Source organism: Podarcis erhardii (genome assembly GCF_964252035.2).
Source record: "Podarcis erhardii genome assembly, chromosome: 4".
Lineage (NCBI taxonomy): Eukaryota > Metazoa > Chordata > Lepidosauria > Squamata > Lacertidae > Podarcis > Podarcis erhardii.
In genome coordinates, this window is record NC_138508.1 from 77,621,169 (window position 1) to 77,641,991 (window position 20,823).

Below are 20,823 nucleotides of genomic sequence, written 5' to 3' on the forward strand. Positions count from 1 at the left end.
CAGGGTGAGCTCCCGTTGCTCGGTCCCTGCTCCTGCCAACCTAGCAGTTCGAAAGCACCTCCGGAACGAATTAAGTATTTAACCCGAGGTACCACTGTACTTTGGGAGTGTGCTACCTGCAAGCCCCAGTAAAAGGGCCCCATCGGGGGTGAACAGCGGCCTCTTGATGACTTGGACTGCCAGGGTGAAACAGGTGCAAAACACCGGCACCCCGTCTACAACTTCATTAACATCCATCTACAACTCCACTAGCATCTCTCGGTATTGTGAACAACACTGAACTTACCTTTTGTTGGTATTTTGATGAACTTACCTAAAAAGATAAAGAAAACAAAAAACTGAGTTAAGCATTTGAAAAATCTATTGAAATCAGACATTAAAAGTTTGTCTTAGACTGGGTAGTTCGCAAGTTTCTGTGGCTTTTGTATTTTTCTCAGAAGATTGATAAAGAATGTATAATTATTTTGGTAATTATTCTGTGTATATTAGTCGCCAACATGCTGCATGAATCGTACTACCAGCGGGGATGGGGCTAGCTGCCTGCTGGGGCAGAGTGAGTGTCCCAGGGGGCTTGGCGGCAATGTCACCGCCCTCAGGGATGACACCTGGGGCGGCCCACACTCACTGCACCCCCTTCCTCCGCCAGTGCACATGATTGTTGTTTCCACTGTGTCACTGCATGGTTAAACCTCAGCTCTGGGTTTGAGACTCATCAGTGTGCAGTAAATATGACAGCAGATAACTGTGCGTCAGTAGAGACACTGCAATATTGATTTCAGTACCTGGCTAGTTGCTACAGGTAACCTGCTCCTCACATACAGTCATAATCTCACCTTGCTGAGTTTTACAGGGTTGGGCACCTGGTATCAAAGGCTGGCTTCAGTTCTGGCTAGTAACCACAAGATGTCTCTAGCATAGTAGTTGACACAGTTACATATGAGAACTCGTTTTCTACAAGGTCATAAATGTTTCAGCTCAGGTAAGTAGAGGAGGAGGAGGACAACCTGTGGAGCAGTCTCGTGTCTTCTGGTTCCCAGGGTCTGAGTGAGTCCATCACACCAGCTCATTACCTTCTCAACTGACAAAAAGCTGTGTTACTTTCCTCGCAAATGGAGTAAGAGACTACAGTTGCCAGCAGCGGGTTGCAGAAGTTTGAAAAGTCCTGGGCTTTACAGGTGAACCTTACTTTCCAGTCAACATCTGAAGAAGATTGTTAATTCTGGACTATTAAAGCATCCGGACACGACATAGGCATATTGCTGGAGCCAACTGAAGCACCCAGGACTAAAATGGGCATTTCATAAATGTGCAGTATAGTTGCCACACACTTTTTCAAACAGGAGACAGAGTTTTGCTCCTCACCATGGGGATTCAGAGATTTGTTTGCCTGAGCTGGGTGGTATTTCTCTCAGTCCCAGAGAGTTCTGTTGCCACGTTGTATTTGAAATTGCCTCACAGGAATTCGAGCTCGTTGCAGGAGGCTGACCCATTTGACACTACAGAATCGGGGCGAGACGAGAGGTTGCATGTTTTCACTGTGGATTATGAATACGTCCAAATACCATATGAAGTCACCCTTTGGATACTCCTGGCTTCCCTTGCAAAAATAGGTGAGTGAAAATTCCTTTGGGAATTCCAGATGGGAGCTTAATTTTGGACGTGGTGATTCGTTTATTGCAAATAAGTCTCTGGCAACAGGCTTTGCTATTGTTTTTAAACTTGTCATGGGCACTGCAAAAAAGAAAAGAAAAAAGATGTGTTAATGCAGAGCATCCAACTCACAAGATAAGCCTCTGGGGAGCTCCTTTACTATATTTTCTACAAATAGAGAAGCAATCCACCGATAAAATTACCATCAAAATCCCACATAAAATTTGTCATCAAGCAAACAACTGAGGTGCTTGCAAACAGGAGCTTATCATTGCAAATGCAACATTTAGATGCCACAAATGAGTTGATGGCAACAGGTTTTTTGATTTAAACTCATTGGATTTCTCTTCAGAAAGCATGAGTTAAGTGGGAAGGGGGTGCAGGATTGCATTTTGATGTGAACAACCTTGTGTGGATGCTGTGGAAAGGCTTCATGCATGAGGAGCACTGTTGCTACCATAAACAGAGATTCGGTAGCATCCTTAGTGAGATGGGTTTGGTCACTGACATCCACAGTGTTTATTCCTGGTGATGTGTTATGGTGGTAGGAACTAATACATTTGTTGTTTTAAGTGGATGATTCTGTTGTGCTTATACCCCAGCCTGGGATCAGTTTCAATGAAGCAGGCTTTAGAAATACTTTGAACAAATAAAAAAAGCACTTCTAAATTCCACAGATACCAGTGAGTGAGTTCAGCGAGTGCTTAAATTTGACTTGACTCTGTTGAAACAATTCTGGGCATTGTAACCACATTTTGGTTGCTCAGAAATGGTGAAGGCTTTGCACTTAGCCAAGATATTAGATGAGGAACAGCTAGCACTGTAGGATTTCTTTTTCACACTCTTATCTTTATTGTTGTGTTTTGTTTTGTAAATATTTTTTATTTTATTTAAGCACTGATGGAAGGAAGTCATATTTTCGTTTAAAATTTGTTATAAGTGTAAGTCAAGGTGGTGGGTGGGAAAGGGGGAAATGTTTGGTTTGATCTGTGATTTTTTAAAAATATATATTTCTGTATTTTTATTTTTTTACTCTTCTTTTTCCATATTTTCTGCATTTTTTGGTATTTGGAAAATTAATAATTTTTTATAATTTTTTTTAAAAGCCAACACTGTTGTGATTATTTCCCTGTTGTTGTTGCTTTATTCTTATTCAAGGATTCCATCTCTACCATAAACTGCCACACTTTATGCCAGAAAGCTGCCTGCACATTGCCATGGGAGTCTTGGTTGGCGGAATTATTTTTGCCACTGATCATAAATCCCCCCCAGTCATGACCACAAGCATTTATTTCCTGTATCTGCTCCCGCCCATTATCCTGGAGGGAGGCTATTTTATGCCTACTCGTCCCTTTTTCGAAAACTTTGGGTCCATTCTCTGGTGGTCTTCCATGGGGTCTCTCATCAACGCCTTCGGCATTGGAGTCTCTCTTTACGGGATCTGCCGCATCACAGCCTTCGGCCTTGAGGACGTCAACCTACTTGACAGCCTGCTGTTTGGCAGCATAATCTCAGCTGTGGATCCTACGGCTGTTTTGGCCGTGTTTGAGGAGATGTCTGTGAATGAGCAGCTTTACATGATGATCTTCGGAGAGTCTTTGCTGAACGATGGGATCACTGTGGTAAGTACATTGCAACGCTTGTAGAAATGGGAAATTTTGGGGGCGGGGCGGGAGGCTACATAATTTTATTTTAATGAGTTTATCCTGCCGTTCCTCTAAGGCGGTCAGGGAAGAAGGGGTGTGTCAGATGCTGTTGTGGTTGCTCGAGAGTAACCAGGCAGGACTCCAACCTGGTTTTTTTACAGATTTTATTTTGGTACAAGTGAAGAGCGTCATAAGTTCATGTTTGGCTCAATTGCTAGCAGAATCCGGGAGTGGTCTGTTCTTGTACCTCCCCCAACATAAAAGTTTCGTCACCCCAGCCTTTTCTGCCCCTCCCTGCGCCTCAAACTACTGCACATAATGGGCGACAGCAAGGGCATGCCTCCCTCCTCTCCGGCTTGCTCTAGCACGGTGTTAAGGATCTTTTTAGCATCCTCTGGTCCTTGCACCTCTTCTACACTGGAGGCTTTCCTCTTCGGCAGAAGAGGAACTGCTTGGCAAGATTTTTGGAGGCTCCCTGTAACACAATTCCCCCTCTATCTGTCACCTCTGCGCTGATGGCAGTTCCCTGACAGGGTGCCAAATCATGGGGGCCGAGCTCTTCATCCACTCTCTTGCAGCTGCTACAAGCTGCTACAGGCTGGCAGTGGCAGTCATGGAAAGACAACAAGATGCTTCCTCCTGGCCCAAGCTGTAGCCTCTCAGGACAAGTGTCGGCTCACCCTGAGCTTGGCGGTAGTGGCACTGCCAGGGGGAATAGGGACATTTCAGGATCAAATCAGAAGCTGGGATAGCTTTCATAATTCTGGAACTGTCCCTGGAAAATCAGGACATTTGAAGGGTATTTTATTCATTCATTCATTTATTGATTGATTTTACCTGGAGGTCTCAAGGCATTTCACAGGAAAGATCACAACATATAAAACCAAAATAAGAATAATAACCCAATAACACCCCCCCCAAAAGAGCCACATTTTAAAAAGGTATAGGATGTCCATCAGGTCAACCAAAGACCTGGTTAAAAAGGAACGTTTTTGCCTGGTGCCTAAAGGTGTACAGTGGTACCTCGGGTTAAGTACTTAATTCGTTCTGGAGGTCCGTTCTTAACTTGAAACTGTTCTTAACCTGAAGCACCACTTTAGCTAATGGGGCCTCCTGCTGCTGCCACACCGATGGAGCACGATTTCTGTTCTCATCCTGAAGCAAAGTTCTTAACCTGAAGCACTATTTCTGGGTTAGCGGAGTCTGTAACCTGAAGAGTATGTAACCCGAGGTACCACTGTATAATGAAGGTGCCAAGCGAACTTCCTTGGGGAGAGCATTCCATAGATGGGGAGCCGCTGCAGAGAAGGCCCGTTTTTGTGTTGTCACCCTCTGAACCTCTCGAGGAGGGGGCACACGAAGGAGGGCCTCAGAAGATGATCTCAGGGTCCGGGTAGGTTCATATGGAAAGAGGCAGTCCTTGAGGGTATGAGTTTGCCTGGCCACATTGTGTGATGGTCAGTGCCTGTGCGCTTTGTTCCAAAGTCACTGTGAATGAGGCTGCCTAGGCCTGTGCACACCATGCATTTAATGCACACACCCCCAAGAATCCTGGAAATTTATGAAGAAATCAAAAAGATGTTTAAAATATCTTTTAGTAAAAAAACCAGAGGCATTCCTTTAGGTATAATCACAAACAATATTCCCGACAATCAAAGGAAAGTATTCCTTTATGCAATGACAGCTGCCAGGATGCTTATAGCAAAAAATTGGAAAGGGAGAAAAATTCCATCAATGAAAGAATGGCAAATTAAATATTGTGAATATATAAATCTGGCAAGACTCACAGCTTTCATAAGGGAACAATCAGACCAGAAATTATTAAAAGAATGGGGATGTGCGAAAGAGTATATGAAAAAACATTGTTCTGGAGTAAGCATATTGGTACGTAATGAATGATGCCTTACAGGATTAAAGAAAAAGAAAAATGGTGTAAAAAAGTACAAAGATGGAAGTAATCTACATTAGACACAACAATACACTAAGAGTAAAATTTTTGAGGTCTTAGAACAAAGGAAGGAAGTCAATATGTGTATATGTATGTAATGACTAGATTAGAATGATGATATGGTTTTATTTGTAGATTTATGCTTTTTTCTTTTCTTTTTTCTTCTTTTTTTGTTTCTTTTTTTTGTATATTCTGTTTTTCTTTCTTGTTTGTATAGTATTATTTTGGATTCAATGTTTGTAACTTTTGTTATGATTTTGCATTGAAAATAAAAATATTAAAAAAAGAAAGAATCCTGGGAACTTTAGTTTGTTTAAGGTGCTGGGAATTGGGGTTCTGTGTGGGTGTAAATGACAGTTCCCAGGATTCTTGGGGGGTGAGGAGGAGTTTGCTTTAAGTGGGTTTGAATGTGTGGTATGTACAGGTGACGATGGTAATATTCATCTTTGAACAACCATATGAACCTGTTTTGTTTTGCTTTGTTTCCCCACTCAGGTCTTATACAACATCCTCATTGACTTTACCCGCATGCATAAATATGAAGAGATTGAACCTGTGGACATTCTGGCTGGATTTGCTCGCTTTTTTGTCGTGAGTCTCGGCGGGCTGCTCTTCGGCGTTGCCTTTGGGTTTGTGGCAGCCTTCATGACTCGCTTCACGCAGAACATTTCTGCCATTGAACCTCTCCTGGTCTTCATGTTCAGCTATCTGTCATACTTAGCTGCAGAAACACTGTACATTTCTGGCATCTTGGCGTAAGTAAGGCAGCAAGTTCTGTTTATTTCTACACCAGCCACCATTGGCTCAAAACGATTCCCATCTCCCATCTTTTATACTCTTAGCTAATTGACTCAAGTGATAAGAAACAGTGTTAAAATAACAAGGGTGCTTAAGGAAGTATGCAATAAGCAATATAAACAGCAGTTCTGCTATAATTTTTTGCTGGTATTTAAGAGCAATGAGCTCAGCACATCATACTGCTTTATATGTTTGGTAAGTGCTGTAGATGTTAAGGCTAGTACACTTCTGGGGCATATTTTCAAAATGGGTTGATTTTTATTGCCAATGTAGATTTAATTTGGCACTCCATGAACCCAAGTTACCGTAAACAATTTTTTGAAATGCTGCGGAATACTAAAGAGTATTTTGAATTGCACATTCAAAGATGGACCCCTGCAACAAATAGTTCAGGTTTTTAACCAACCTGCCATTAGGGTTGCAGAAAACATTTCAATTTTGTTCACTTTTTAATGTGAAAATGCTTGATTTGCAGTTTATTGGTTTTTTAATTTTTTTTATTAACTTTCTTTTGTATTTTAACAAACATCTCATATCAATAACATACATGTTACAAATCTTCATCCCCTTTCCTTCCGGGCTTCCCCCAGCTCCCATTTCTGGTTTGTTACCCCCTTATCATATACTGCTGTTTCAACCAATCCACCATATCGTTTCTTCTTTATTTTAAATGTCCTATATATAAAAAAGTGTGTATGTTTATTTAAATCCTACCATCAAGTCAATGTTCTTTTCTTGTTTTTGTTTCTGCAAATATAATTTAAAAGGTTTCCACTCTTTTTCAAAGTCACTGTTGTCCTTTTCTCATAGTCTATCTGACAAATTTGCCATTTCTGCGTAGTCCATCCATTTCTCTTGCCATTGTTGTTTTGCTAGAATTTCTTCAGTCTTCCAGTTTTGTGTTACTAAAATTCTTGCCGCCGTAGTAGCATACATAAATAATGTCCTCTTCTCTTTCGGCAGATCTTGACCTAAAATACCTAACAGGAAGGCTTCTGGTTGTTTAACAAATGTTATTTTCAGCATTTTTTTTCAGTTCATTGTATACCATTTCATATCATTAGAAGAAGCTAATAGAAAACTATGTTAGAAATAGCAATCTCCCAAAGATAACAGAGGAACAAAGGAGGATTTTAAATGTAGAAATATTATCCCAAGAAATTATAGAAGCAATAAAGAAAGCAAAGGGAGGGAAGTCTCCAGGGCCAGATGGAATAACAGCCAAATACTATAAAAAACTGAGTGACCAGCTTGTGAAGCCTTTGAGGGAAATGATGGATGAAGTTTTAAAAACAGGTGAAGTCCCAGAAACATGGAAAGAGGCCTACATAACCTTGATACCAAAACAAGATGCAGATGTAACATTGGTGAAGAATTATAGGCCTATATCATTATTAAATAATGATTATAAATTATTTGCATTTGTTTTAGCAAGCAGATTGAAAATTTTTAAAAAGATTTTATCCATCATGATCAATCTGGATTCCTTCCAGGTAGACAAATTAAAGATAACATTAGAATTGTATTAAATATAAGAGAATACCTGGAAGTGAGAAATGAGAAGAAAGTAGCGCTGATGTTTATAGATGCAGAGAAAGCATTTGACAATATTTCTTGGGACTTCATGAAGAAAGCGATGGAAGAAATGGGATTTGGAACAAATTTTAATGGGGGATACAGGCTGCTTACTCGGTACAAAATGCAAAAATAATTGTCAGTCGGGTGGTAACAAATAGATGTAACCTTCAGAAAGGAACAAGACAAGGATGTCCGTTATCACCGCTGTTGTTTATTCTGGTACTGGAAGTACTGACAAGGAAAGTAAGAGAAAATAAAGAAATATTGGGAATAAATGTAAAAAGAAGTGAGCATAAATTGAAAGCCTTTGCGGATGATCTGGTAATCACTGTGCAAGATCCGAAAATCTCCCTCCCAAAAGTAATGAACATAATACAAGAGTTTGGACAAGTGGCAGGATTTAAATTAAACAAAAATAATACCAAACTGCTATTAAAAAACCGTAAAGAACATGAGAGGAAAGAAGTAACAGAAATGATAGGAATAGAAGCATATAAAAAGGTTAAATATTTGGGTGTATGGATAACAGCAAAAAACATAATGTGATGGGATAATGAGCTGCTTGTGCGTAAAGCTTGATCCCTCTGGGGTTTGGTTGGTCATCCCAACCTAGGCACTAACGGAGCTCCCCAAAGCATGACTCCGTTAGTCGCTGGTAGAATCTGACAGTGGGCGTCTACGGAACCTACGCCAACATAAAAGCTGTTTGACAGACATGCGCTTTCGTGACTCTCTGCGTGACAGTTTCCGGCGCAGGGTGGGAGTTCCTAACGGGGGTCTTGTTACCTCTTCGCTGTCGTCACTGGAAGTATCCCAGAGCCTCCCCTCCGCTGTGACTCCTGCACTCCCCCTGCTGGTTCCTTCTGCTGCAGATTCTCTCCTATTCTCATGGAACTTATCCACCACCTCTCTCTCCGATGGCAGTTCCCTGACATCCACCTCCCCCCCAGGGCCCCCTTCACCCCCTCCCGCCTCCTCTCCCACTGGCGGTGAGGACGGAAAGCCCCTGAAGGAACTCTCCTCGTCGTCCGAGGATTCAAACACTTCTAGCCACGGCGTACCGTCTCTCTCCCCGTCTTCCTCTTCTTCGTCTGAGTCGGCTTCCTCACCCACCCCTGACTCAGGGAACCCTTCAAACTCTCCTTCCTCATCGGTGGTACCAAAGTGTTCCCTTCTAAATCGTGCCACGGGTTGCGGTTTTCTTGGGAAACGCTGATGAAATGTTTCTATTAAAACCTCGTCATTGACTACCTCTGCTGGTACCCAAGTGTTTTCCGACTCTACTTCCCCCTCCCATTCTACCAGATATTCCACCTGATTCCCCTTCCACCTGGAATCAATGATTCCTGCCACGTTCATGTCGCGCTCTCTCTCTTCTATCACGGGCGTTTGGGTGGCCTCTCTCTCATGCTCCCCCCACTCACGTCCCTCTCGGTACGGCGACAGTAATGACCTGTGAAATACTGGGTGTAACTTCATGTGACTGAATTTGAATGCTACTGGGTTGACCTGCTGTATGACCTCAAAGGGTCCCAATCTTTTGGGTCTCAATTTCTTACACCCTCCTTTGAACGGTAGTCCTTGGGTGGATAACCACACCCGGTCCCCCACCCTTATGGTTTCACCTTCCCTCCTATTTTTGTCTGCTTGCTTCTTATATTCTTCCTTGGCTTTCTCTAAGTTAAGTTGAAGCTGACGGTGGATCGCTTCCATCTCTTCAAAAAAATATTCCGCCGCCGGCACGCTCCACCTCTCCCCTCCCTCTCCTGGGAATGCCCGGGGGTGACACCCATAATTTGCCAGAAAGGGACTCATCCCTGTGGACACGTTCTCCGCGTTGTTGTAGGCAAATTCTGCTAGAGGTAACTTATCCACCCAATCATTTTCTCTGTCTTTTACATAACACCTCAGGTATTGTTGTAAAATCCCATTTGCCCTTTCCGCTTGCCCATTGGTTTCTGGGTGCTGAGCAGTTGAGAAATTGAGTTCTACGTGTAATAAGCTCATCAGTTTCCTCCAGAACCTGGAAGTAAATTGTTTCCCTCTGTCGCTCAAAACCCTCAAGGGGGCGCCATGCAACCTAAAAATATGTTCTACAAACAACTTGGCGGTTTCCTCCGCTGTGACTGCATGTGAACAAGCTATAAAATGACACATCTTGGTTAATAGATCTACCACCACCATGACAGCTGTTTTGCCTTTGGATTTTGGCAGGTCCGTCATAAAATCTATGGATACTGCCTCCCATGGCCTTTCGGGCGTGGGTAAGGGTTGTAATAGCCCCGCTGGCGCCACCCTCTCTCCTTTTGCTCGCTGGCACCTGACGCAACCCCTGACATATTCCCGTACGTCCTCCCTCACCTTGGGCCACCAAAACTCCCTGGTAACCACCCACATGGTTTTGTGCTGTCCAAAATGTCCCGCGGTGGGGCTGTCATGCAACTGCTTGAGTACTCTGCCCCTCAGTTCCCCGTCGGGTATGTACAGTGCCCCTTTGTAATACAACGCCCCGTTCTTTTCTTCAAACCCCCCTGTGTTCTCCTCTGCCCTCCGGAGCTCTCTGAGTTTCCCTTGGGCGTATTCATCGTTCTCAGTACCCTCTATCAGTTCCCTCTGCCCCACCAATGCCGCCCCACACACCCAGCGGTCTTCAGGGATTACATGCCTTGCCTCGGGCGCTCCCTCCCCCTCTAAGTACTCAGGTTTCCTGGAAAGAGCGTCCGCCCTCACGTTCTCGGATCCAGGCACGTAACGAATCTCAAAGTGGAATTTGGAGAACTCCTGGGCCCATCGTACTTGTCTCTGGTTCAGCACTCGGGCTGTTCTCCAATATTCCAGATTTTTGTGGTCAGTTCGGACTTGAACCTTGTGCTGCGCCCCAATCAGCAAGTGCCGCCATTTCCGGAAGGCTTCATGAATGGCGAGCAGTTCTCGGTCGTATACTGTGTAGTTCCTCTCGGACTTGTTCAACTTCCGCGAGAAGAATGCACACGGTCTCCATTCAGACGTATCTTTTCCCGGCTGGAGAAGAACGGCCCCCACCGCTCGGTCTGACGCGTCAGTCTCCACTCTCATTGGTTGTTGTAGATCCACATGCAACAGTTGCTCTTCCGACGCAAACGCCTGCTTTAAGCGTTCGAACGCCCGCTGCGCTTCTTCCGTCCAAACAAATTTCTTTTTGCTACTAAGACAATCCGTGATAGGCGCTGTCAAATGGGCAAAGTTCTTGATGAACTTCCTATAGAAGTTTCCGAAGCCCAGGAACCTTTGCACGTCCTTCTTGGTCTTTGGTGTTTTCCATTCCAGTACCGCTTGAACCTTGCTGGGATCCATGGCCAACCCCTTGTCAGACAACCGGTACCCCAGGAATTCCACCTCCCTGGTATGAAACTGACACTTCTCCAGTTTCACCCACAGCCGATTTTCTCGCAACTTGCTCAGTACCTCTCTTACATCTCGCACATGCTGCTCCTCATTCGCTGAGTACACCAGGACGTCATCTAAGAACGCTACGCAGTTCTTGTAGAGCAGTGGCCCCAGGACGTGATTCATGAATGATTGAAAGCAGGCGGAGCCCGCTTGTAATCCGAAAGGCATAACTAAATACTCAAAAGCCCCCAAGGGGGTGAACATAGTGGTCTTCCACTCATCCCCCTTTCTCACACGTATCAAATTATATGCCCCCCTAAGGTCCAGCTTGGTAAAAATTTTCCCTTTTCTCACCTGTGTCAGAATGTCATCAATTCTAGGCATAGGGAAAGTCACTGGTTCTGACACTGCATTTAGGCTTCTGAAGTCACATACAAGCCTCGGTTTGCCCGTGTGTTTTTTGTCCACAAAGAACACTGGGCTGCCCCCCACCGCTCGTGACTCTCTGATGAAACCTCGCTTGAGATTCTTGTCAATGAACTCCCTTAACTCCTGCATTTCACTATCTGACATTGCATACAGCTTGCCCACTGGCAATTGTGCTCCTGGGAGTAAGTTAATTTGACAGTCAAAGGGTCTGTGCGGGGGCAGTCTATCTGCTTCCTTTTCGCTAAAGACGTCAATCAAGTCAGCATATTGTGGTGGCACCTTGCCCTTGCCCATCACTTCCACCCCTGCTAGAGTGGCCCTGGCCCCTGCCTGAACCTCTCCCTCTTTGCAGTGTTCTAGGCAATGTGCTGATCCAAAGGAAACCACTCTCTGATGCCAGCCTACTAGAGGATCGTGTAGTGCTAGCCAGCTCATTCCCAAAATAATGGGAGCTCCTCCCAAAGTGGCTACGTTAAACGCTATCAGTTCTGTGTGTCTTGCCACCCTCATTACCATTGGAACAGTCTGCTGGCTCACTTCTCCTCCCAACAGTTCCCTCCCATCAATCGTGGTAACCTGCAAAGGCTTACTTAATGGGATAGTCTGTATCTGGTGTTCAGCTGCAAACTCCTTACTCATGAAATTACAGGAGCTGCCTGAATCCAATAGCGCTTTTATCTTTAGTGGGTGTCCATTGGACAGTTCCAGCAACACCTCTATCACAAGCGCTGGTCTTGGAGGTTCCGGCGTGGGCACATTCACTTCTCCTCTGCCTGACTGCGGTGCCCTGATGCTGGCAGCCAGGCGTTGGCTTTTACTTGCTCGCTGCTTGTTTCTCCTTCCTCCTTCCCCCCAACAGTTCCCGCCATTCCTTGCCATTCCTTCCTTTGCGGACAGACTCTGGCAAAGTGACCTGGCTGTTGGCAGAGATAACATCTCTTGGCGCCCTTCCCCTCCTTCTTCCGCCCTTCACTGGTGTTTGAAACTGCGCGCGCGCGCGCTGTTCCAATTTCCATCGGCTCTGCTGGCGGGAAAGGCTGCTCCGGAATCTCTGGAATGCGGAAATCCTTCCAACGTTCCCCTTTTCCTTCCCGCTTTTCCAAAGCCCTTGCCTCCTGGCGCGCTCCTATGGACAGCGCTGATTTAGTCAGATGATCCATAGACTCCGCCCTGGGCGCCCGGGAAAGTTCATCTTTCACTGCCGGAGAGAGCCCTTCTTCAAACAGCATTTGAATAGGTTCCCTCGCAAGGTCCCACCCCAGTCTATGAATCAGCATGCTGAACTCCGTCCAGTACTCACGTACAGATCGGCTCCCCTGTTTACACGCCATTAACTGCCTCCGCACCACCCCTTGCTCAATCTCACTGGAAAACATCAAGTCCATGGCGCGAAAAAACTTCATAGTGTCCTTTAAGATTTCATTATTGGCTGCCATCAGGGGCCGCACCCAGTCCCTCGCCCCTCCCTCTAGATGGCCGATCACGTACGCCACTCTAGAGTTCTCATCAGGGAAGTCATCAAACAGTAGGTTAAGAGCATATTGCATCTCTGTCCTAAAGGCTTGATAGTTCCTGGGATCCCCCCCAAATTTCTGCACCAATCCAGGCACCTTTCTGGCAAGTGGGGTGGGTTTCCCTTTATCCGCATCTTGAGCCCTCCTCTCCTCGAGCCTCGCCGTTTGCAGCGCGAGCTGGACCTCCAACGCCCTGTACCTGTCTTCCAGGCTTGGACCTCCTCCAGCCCCAGCTCCTGCACCTCCGGTTCCAGCTGGTTCGCTCATGATGCCCTCTGCTTGCACAAGCTGCTTTCAGAGACTGTCAGATTGCTGTGATGGGATAATGAGCTGCTTGTGCGTAAAGCTTGATCCCTCTGGGGTTTGGTTGGTCATCCCAACCTAGGCACTAACGGAGCTCCCCAAAGCATGACTCCGTTAGTCGCTGGTAGAATCTGACAGTGGGCGTCTACGGAACCTACGCCAACATAAAAGCTGTTTGACAGACATGCGCTTTCGTGACTCTCTGCGTGACAGTTTCCGGCGCAGGGTGGGAGTTCCTAACGGGGGTCTTGTTACCTCTTCGCTGTCGTCACTGGAAGTATCCCAGAGCCTCCCCTCCGCTGTGACTCCTGCACTCCCCCTGCTGGTTCCTTCTGCTGCAGATTCTCTCCTATTCTCATGGAACTTATCCACCACCTCTCTCTCCGATGGCAGTTCCCTGACACATAAACATATATAAGGACAATTATGAAAAACCGTGGCATGAGGTAAAAAAAATCGCTGCAATAAAAATGAATGTACTTCCAAGGATGTTATTCCTCTTTCAAACAATTCCAGTAATAACAGGGAATGCATGCTTCAAAGAGTGGAAAAGAGAGATTTCAAGATTTATCTGGAGTGGGAAAAGGCCAAGGATAAAAAAATAAGATTCTTACAGATGTGAAAGAAAGAGGCAGATTCTCACTTCCAGATTTAGAATTGCACTATGAAGCTGCATCCCTAACATGGATCCGGGATTGGATCAAGTTAGATAAGGAGGAAATAACAGAACTGGAAGGACATGACAATAGGTTTGGATGGCATGCCTACTATGGTATGGAAAAGCAAAAATACCTAAAGGGTTTCATAACCATATAATAAGGAAATCATTGTTTAAAGTGTGGGAAAAAATATAAAGAACTATTAGAACCTAATTACAAGATAGGTAGCCGTGTTGGTCTGCCATAGTCAAAACAAAAAATTCCTTCCAGTAGCACCTTAAAGACCAACTAAGTTAGTTCTATATAATAAATATTCTGGAATATCTGACTGCCAGTAATGAGAGACAGGCCGTCCTAATGTTTGTGGATGCAGAGAAAGCGTTTGATAATGTTTCATGGGAATTTATGTTGAAAAACTTGGAAATGATGGAAGTGGGAGAAGACTTTTATAATGGTATAAAGGCAATATATTCAGAACAGAGAGCAAAATTGATTGTAAACAATGTAATTACAGAAGATGTGAATATAAAGAAAGGTACAAGACAGGGATGCCCTCTTTCGCCACTGTTATTCATTACGGTTCTGGAGGTCCTGTTGAGTTCTATTAGGCAAAATGAACTAATAAAGGGGGTAACAGTAGGTCAAAATCAATATAAAGTTAAAGCCTTTGCCGATGATCTGGTAATTACAGTGGAAGATCCGACAAGAAGTTTAAAAGAAGTTATAAAAGAAATTGACCAATTTGGAAGAGTAGCCGGATTTGTACTAAATAAGAGGAAAACTAAACTTATGGTGAAGAATTTGGACCAAAGTCTGATGGAAGAAGTGCAAAGAGAAACAGAGATGGAAGTGGCGAAAAAAGTAAAATATTTAGGAATATGGTTAACTCAAAAAAATATTGATTTATATCAAAACAATTATGTGACAACTTGGAACATTATTAAGAGAGACCTCGAAGTGTGGAGTAGGATGAAATTATCTTTTTGGGGCAGAATCTCTTCAATTAAGATGAGCGTGCTTCCAAAGATGTTGTTTTTATTTCAAATGATTCCAATAATCAAGGGGACAAAGATCTTCAGAGAGTGGCAAAGAATGATTTCCAAATATATCTGGCAGGGCAAAAAGCCACGAATACAATTTAAGTTACTAACTGATGCGAAAGAAAGAGGTGGCTTCGCCCTGCCAGATTTGAAACTTTATTATGAAGCATCTTGTCTCTGTTGGTTAAAGGACTGGATAACACTAAAAAATAATAAGTTATTGGACTTGGAAGGGTTTGACAACAGGTTTGGTTGGCACGCCTACTTATGGCTGGGAAAGAAGAAAGCTCACAAAAGTTTTGCCAATCATATTTTTAGAGGTGCCCTAATAGAAATATGGGATAGGTACCAAAATATTTTGGAACCAAATGTACCTCATTGGTTATCCCCACTGGAGGTCATGAGTGTTAAAAAGACAAACATGAGAGAGGATTGGATGACTTATGGAGATATTGTAATTAAAGAGGGGGGGAAATGGAAATTGAAGCCATATGAACAAGTTAAAAAATATGTATATGATTGGTTGCACTACTTCCAAACAAATGAAATGTTTAAAAAGGATTGTAAAGAGAGGAAATATATTGAAGGAGAGTCTAGATTTCAGAAAGAGATAATAAATAATGATTATAAGGTTTTGTCAAAAATGTATAAAATGCTATTGGAATGGCAAACAAAAGACGAAGAAGTTAAATCGGTTATGATACATTGGGCCAAGGATTTTGGTTATAATATACAGCTGACAGATTGGGAGAAGGTATGGAAGGAAAATATGAAATTCACTGCATGTATGACGATAAAGGAAAATATCATGAAAATGGTATATAGATGGTATATCACTCCCGTTAAACTTTAGGAATTACAGGAAGCGAGATCAATAGAAGTGATTATAAACTTTTTCAACATGCAGTGACTGCGGCAAGAATTTTAATGGCTCAAAAATGGAAACAAGAAGATTTACCAACATTGGAAGAATGGAGACGGAAATTGATGGACTTTGCTGAATTAGATAAACTGACAGGAAAAATCAGATACCAAAAGTATCACAAGTTCATACAGGACTGGATAAAGTTTACGATTCATCTGGAAAATATATGTGATGAACAGACAACGCTAGTCGGTTTTAAAGAGGCTTTGTGAGGAGAAAGGGTGTTGTAAGAGGGGAAAGAGCTGTAAAGATTCACTAACTAGCAATACAATTATAAAGGAAATGTGAATTAAATTTTAAAATCATGAGGATTGTGGAGGGAGCTGGGGGAAGTCTAAAAGAATTTATGTATTATATTGGAAAGTATGTGTTATTTAAATTTGTAAAAGAAAAACTTTTCTAAAAAATTAATAATAATAATAAAAAAAAGTTAGTTCTAGGTATGAGCTTTCGTGTGCATGCACACTTCTTCAGAGACCTAAGGCACTTTGGTCGTTATCACCTATTGATGCACTATTACTTAAAACACTGGAAAGAAAGGGAGAATGGCCAACATATAGAGAACTATTGGTAGAATAGGAGGGGAAACTAAAACTGAAAGAATATGAAGAAATTAAAGAACATCTTCAAAGCTGGTTGCACCACAGACAACTAAAGGATGTTTTTAAAGAGAACAATAAAAGAGGTTTTTCATATTCGCTTTCCAAATTCCAAAAGGAAGTGATAGAAGAAAACTCTAAATTATTAAAAAAAGGCATATAATATCCTTTTGGAATGGGAAACCAAGGATGAAGAAGTAAAGTCAGTGGTGATGAAATGAGCACAAGATATAGGTCACAATATACAATTCGAAGATTGGATAAAATTGTGGAAAGTAAATTTGAATTTTACGGATTATATATTGTTGAGAGAGAAATATATGTAGATGATGTATAGATGGTAAGTATCGCTGGTCAAACTAGCAAAAATGTACAAAAATGAACAGAAGAAGTGTTGGAGGTGTGGAGCTGAAGGTACTTTTTACCATATGTGGTGGAATTGTAAAAATGTAAAAACATATTGGGATTTGCAGTTTATTGAACTAATGCACAGACTGAAACATAATTGTATCTTAGCAGGAGAAAACGAATGAATGTTTATTATCATGGCCCAACAGCCAGCATACTAAAACCAGAATTAGGGGGAAATACGCATTAAAATGACATATTAGGGGAAATTGCCTGCAAAAATGTGTAGATTGGTCAAAACTGTATACAAAAATGTGGGGATTTGGGGGGGCGGTGTCATACTTAAATGTTGACAAATTCTTGTGAGAAATTGTTGCAGAAGTTTTGAGAAGTGACTTGAAGGTCGGAAATAGGAAAATGTTTGAGTACTGGAACTGACAGGTCTGTCCATCTTGATGTGCCGCGCCTTCCTTTCAGGTGCTATAAGCTGTAATTAGCTGAAGCAGGGCTGTAAAAGCCACTTCCAGGGACGCGGGTGGCGCTGTGGGTTAAACCACAGAGCCTAGGACTTGCCGATCAGAAGGTTGGTGGTTCAAATCCCTGCGACAGGGTGAGCTCCCGTTGCTCAGTCCCTGCTCCTGCCCACTTAGCAGTTCGAAAGCATGTCAAAGTGCAAGTAGATAAAAAGGTACCGCTCCGGCGGGAAGGTAAACGGCGTTTCCGTGTGCTGCTCTGGTTCACCAGAAGTGGCTTAGTCATGCTGGCCACATGACCCGGAAGCTGTACGCCGGCTCTCTCGGCCAATAAAGCGAGATGAGGGCCGCAACCCCAGAGTTGGTCACGACTGGACCTAATGGTCAGGGGTCCCTTTACCTTTAAAAGCCACTTCCAGGTAGTGTAGAGCCTGGGGGTTCCTTCCAGATGTTGCTGGATCCCTACCCTCACCAGCCCCAGCCAGCATGGCCAATGGTCAGGGCTGATGAGAGTTGAAGTCCCCCTGTATCTGGGAGGAAATGAGTTCCTCATTCATGACGGATAAACAATACTGAGCCAAATGACCACAAAAGACGTCTCGAGGTGATTGTGGGAATAATCATCCCTTCAGTGGGAATGACCGCTCCCCACTTAAAACGGGGGGCGCCTTTTGCGTGGACGCGTGCAGCCCTGGATCTGGAGTGGCCCCATCAGCATAGGCTTTGCCTTCCCCCAGGTGGGATACCTGGAGGTCCCCGCCTACCCCAGCGAGTTGTCCAATCCCACCTGGGGGAAGTGTTGCCAGGGAAACCAGGCCAGGTAAGGGGAGGGATTACCTGAGCCAAATGACCACAAAAGACGTCTCGAGGTGATTGTGGGAATAATCATCCCTTCAGTGGGAAAGATGTTTTCTTTCTTTCTTTCTTTCTTTCTTTCTTTCTTTCTTTCTTTCTTTCTTTCTTTCTTTCTTACCTTTGCTGTTTCCAACGGCTCATACTTCCTTCCCTTTGTGAGCCAACAGGATAACAGCATGCGCAGTGACCATGAAGAAATACGTGGAGGCCAACGTTTCCCAGAATTCCTACACAACGATAAAATACTTCATGAAAATGCTGAGCAGCGTCAGCGAGACCCTGATCTTTGTGTTCATGGGAGTGTCTACGGTCAGGCGGAACCACGAGTGGAACTGGGCTTTTGTTTGCTTCACGCTGGTCTTCTGTGTGGTTTGGCGGGCACTAAGTAAGAAAGAAATGCTTTAATAATCGAACTAAACCAGGTGGATGAAAGGCCTTACGTCACTGAAAGCATCGTTCAGTGCAGAGAAAGGCTAGGAAGTTCAGAGCTAACTGGTATAACCAGTTTAGCAAAGACTGTTTCGCAGGTGTGTTGTGTTCGACGGGTCAGGTCACTTCATACAAAACTGAACTTTGCTGAGAGAAAGAATTACTTATAGAAGAGCAACCCTAGATATATTGTTGAAGGAAATTATACCACAAGCATAATTACTTTTCATCGTCATTCAGGCAACCATTTGCATATAAGCCATTTACTGATAAATTTTAAAAAATCTTAGCAATTTTGACATTTTTTAAAAGCACTTCCAGGGAGGCTGGGTAGGATCATATTTACTTATTTATATCCTACCTTTATATCCAACCTTAATTAGCATTAAAACATGTCAAATTCTAGCAGTATAGGTGGTTTAGAAGGTTGTGTTTCTCCCTCACAAGATAAAATGGTGATCATCTGTTGATGATAACAGGCCTTTTCATCTTTTATTTGAACATGTTAAGGATGGAAGGAGTGAGATTGCATGTGCCATCCCTGCTCCTCCCCTCCACACAGTTATTTGGAAATTCAGAACAGAGCCTGTGGGTGTACAGTTGCATGGATATCTAGGGAACCCTGAAGCAGAAGGATTTGCAGTTGTACACCAAGACACCCCCCCCCTTCTGATCTCCAAACAAACACACAGAGGTCAGGATAGAAGACCATATGGCCTCATTTCCCCAGGAGGACAGTGTGCATCAACATCTCCCCATTTTTCTAAAAATGTGCAGGAAAGACTGTCATGTTTTTCCATTTTTGGTAACTACTTTTTCATACCCCCTCCCCATTTCTTTCTTTTCCATGCTTAATACAATTTTATATCACCTCAATATCAGGGTTGTTGAAGTGATGATCTCTTGTTAATTCTTTTAGAGATTTATTCTCCACTGTTTATAAATAAAATGGCCAATCTCTCAATATAGGAGAACTACATGCCAGTCTACACATGTAAATACCTGTACTGTATATGTAAATGCTGGTTGTGTATGCATTCCATACTGATTTATCCTCAACCTCCAATCATGATGCCCAGTGTTCTTCAAGATCCCTAGCTATCTCACAGGACTACAATTCTCAGAGTATGCGATGTGTGTGGATTTAATCGGGCGCAAGTTTATGTATCAGTCTTCCCCAGTGTGGTGGCTCCCAGATGTTGTTGCATCATTCAAGACCTTGGGCTGTGCTAGCAAGGGCTGGTGGGAGTTGTAGTCCATCAACATCTGGAGAGCTCTACATTGGTGGAGGCTGTTATTGACAATATTATAGAGGTGTTTTGAACATGGACTTCCTACATTTCAGCTGTTACAATGCAATAGAACACACTGTGGTTTGGGGGCAGCCTGTATGAAAGCACAAGTTTGCATCCTAGTTTGGTGGAAGTTTCCATTCCGTTACTTTTCTTGGTTAGTTTTGATTTTTTCTTCTTCATTCCTTAGGTGTGCTTTTCTTGTTCTGCATCATCAACAAGTTTCGGACTCACAGATTCACTCTTAAAGATCAACTCATTATCATCTACAGTGGCTTGCGAGGGGCCAGCAGTTTTTCCCTGGCTTTCTTGCTCTCTGCATCTCTCTTTCCTAGAAAGAAGATGTTTATAACGTCTACTATTGTGGTTACATATTTCACTGTCTTCATCCAGGTAAGAAGATGAGTTGCCTGCCATATCATGGTGTTAGTGCTGAAAGGGCTGTCTCTAAGGAGGGGTGGAGCTCAGGCCAACTCAGACTGTGTCGAGACCTTCACTTCCTCATCCCCCTGCCTTTGGTGAGAGAAGGGACGCTTTCACTCTTCCTTCACATGATAGTCCAGATGGGAAGAGAGGTGCTGTCCAATTTGGCAGTCTCAGTTCAATGAAGATTAAGCATGCTTCACAATTTCATGGGGAAATGAATATTGTATCAAAAGTTAACTCGCTTTCTTTGTTCCAAATGAAGGGAATCACCATTAGACCACTTGTCAAGTACCTGGACGTTAAGAAGACCAATAAAAAAGAGTCTGTCAATGAGGAAATTCACATACGAGTAAGATGAAGTTTTAAATTTATCTTAAAAAATATAATTTTAATTGAATGTCGGGGAACTATTTGTCCATGGTCTGTTCTGTCTGGGAGTGGGTTCCAAGTCCTAGGTAGAGATATTTCACAATGCCTCCTTCCAACTGATCCTTTTTAAATGGGAGATACTGGGGTGGTATTACGCAGAGTAAACCTGCTGA

The 20,823-nt window shown here is 43.3% G+C and overlaps 1 protein-coding gene and 1 long non-coding RNA gene across 2 annotated transcripts in view; one reads left to right on the forward strand and one right to left on the reverse strand.

The window, feature by feature from the left end:
* The first annotated feature begins 810 nt into the window (after positions 1-810).
* The window catches only part of SLC9A4 (solute carrier family 9 member A4), a 37,312-nt gene continuing 17,299 nt past the window's right edge, over positions 811-20,823 (forward strand). The window contains exons 1-6 of the mRNA XM_081858399.1: positions 811-1,610; positions 2,809-3,272; positions 5,740-5,999; positions 18,302-18,519; positions 20,046-20,248; positions 20,544-20,630. Coding sequence (XP_081714525.1) covers positions 1,364-1,610; positions 2,809-3,272; positions 5,740-5,999; positions 18,302-18,519; positions 20,046-20,248; positions 20,544-20,630 — 1,479 coding nt within the window. The 5' untranslated portion in view covers positions 811-1,363. The remainder of the gene's footprint in view (positions 1,611-2,808; positions 3,273-5,739; positions 6,000-18,301; positions 18,520-20,045; positions 20,249-20,543; positions 20,631-20,823) is intronic.
* Positions 13,772-17,872, reverse strand: LOC309339932. Its single transcript, XR_014155671.1, has 3 exons — positions 17,680-17,872; positions 16,338-17,314; positions 13,772-14,103 (listed from the first exon to the last, which is right to left on the reverse strand). It is a non-coding gene; the product is annotated as an uncharacterized lncRNA (long non-coding RNA).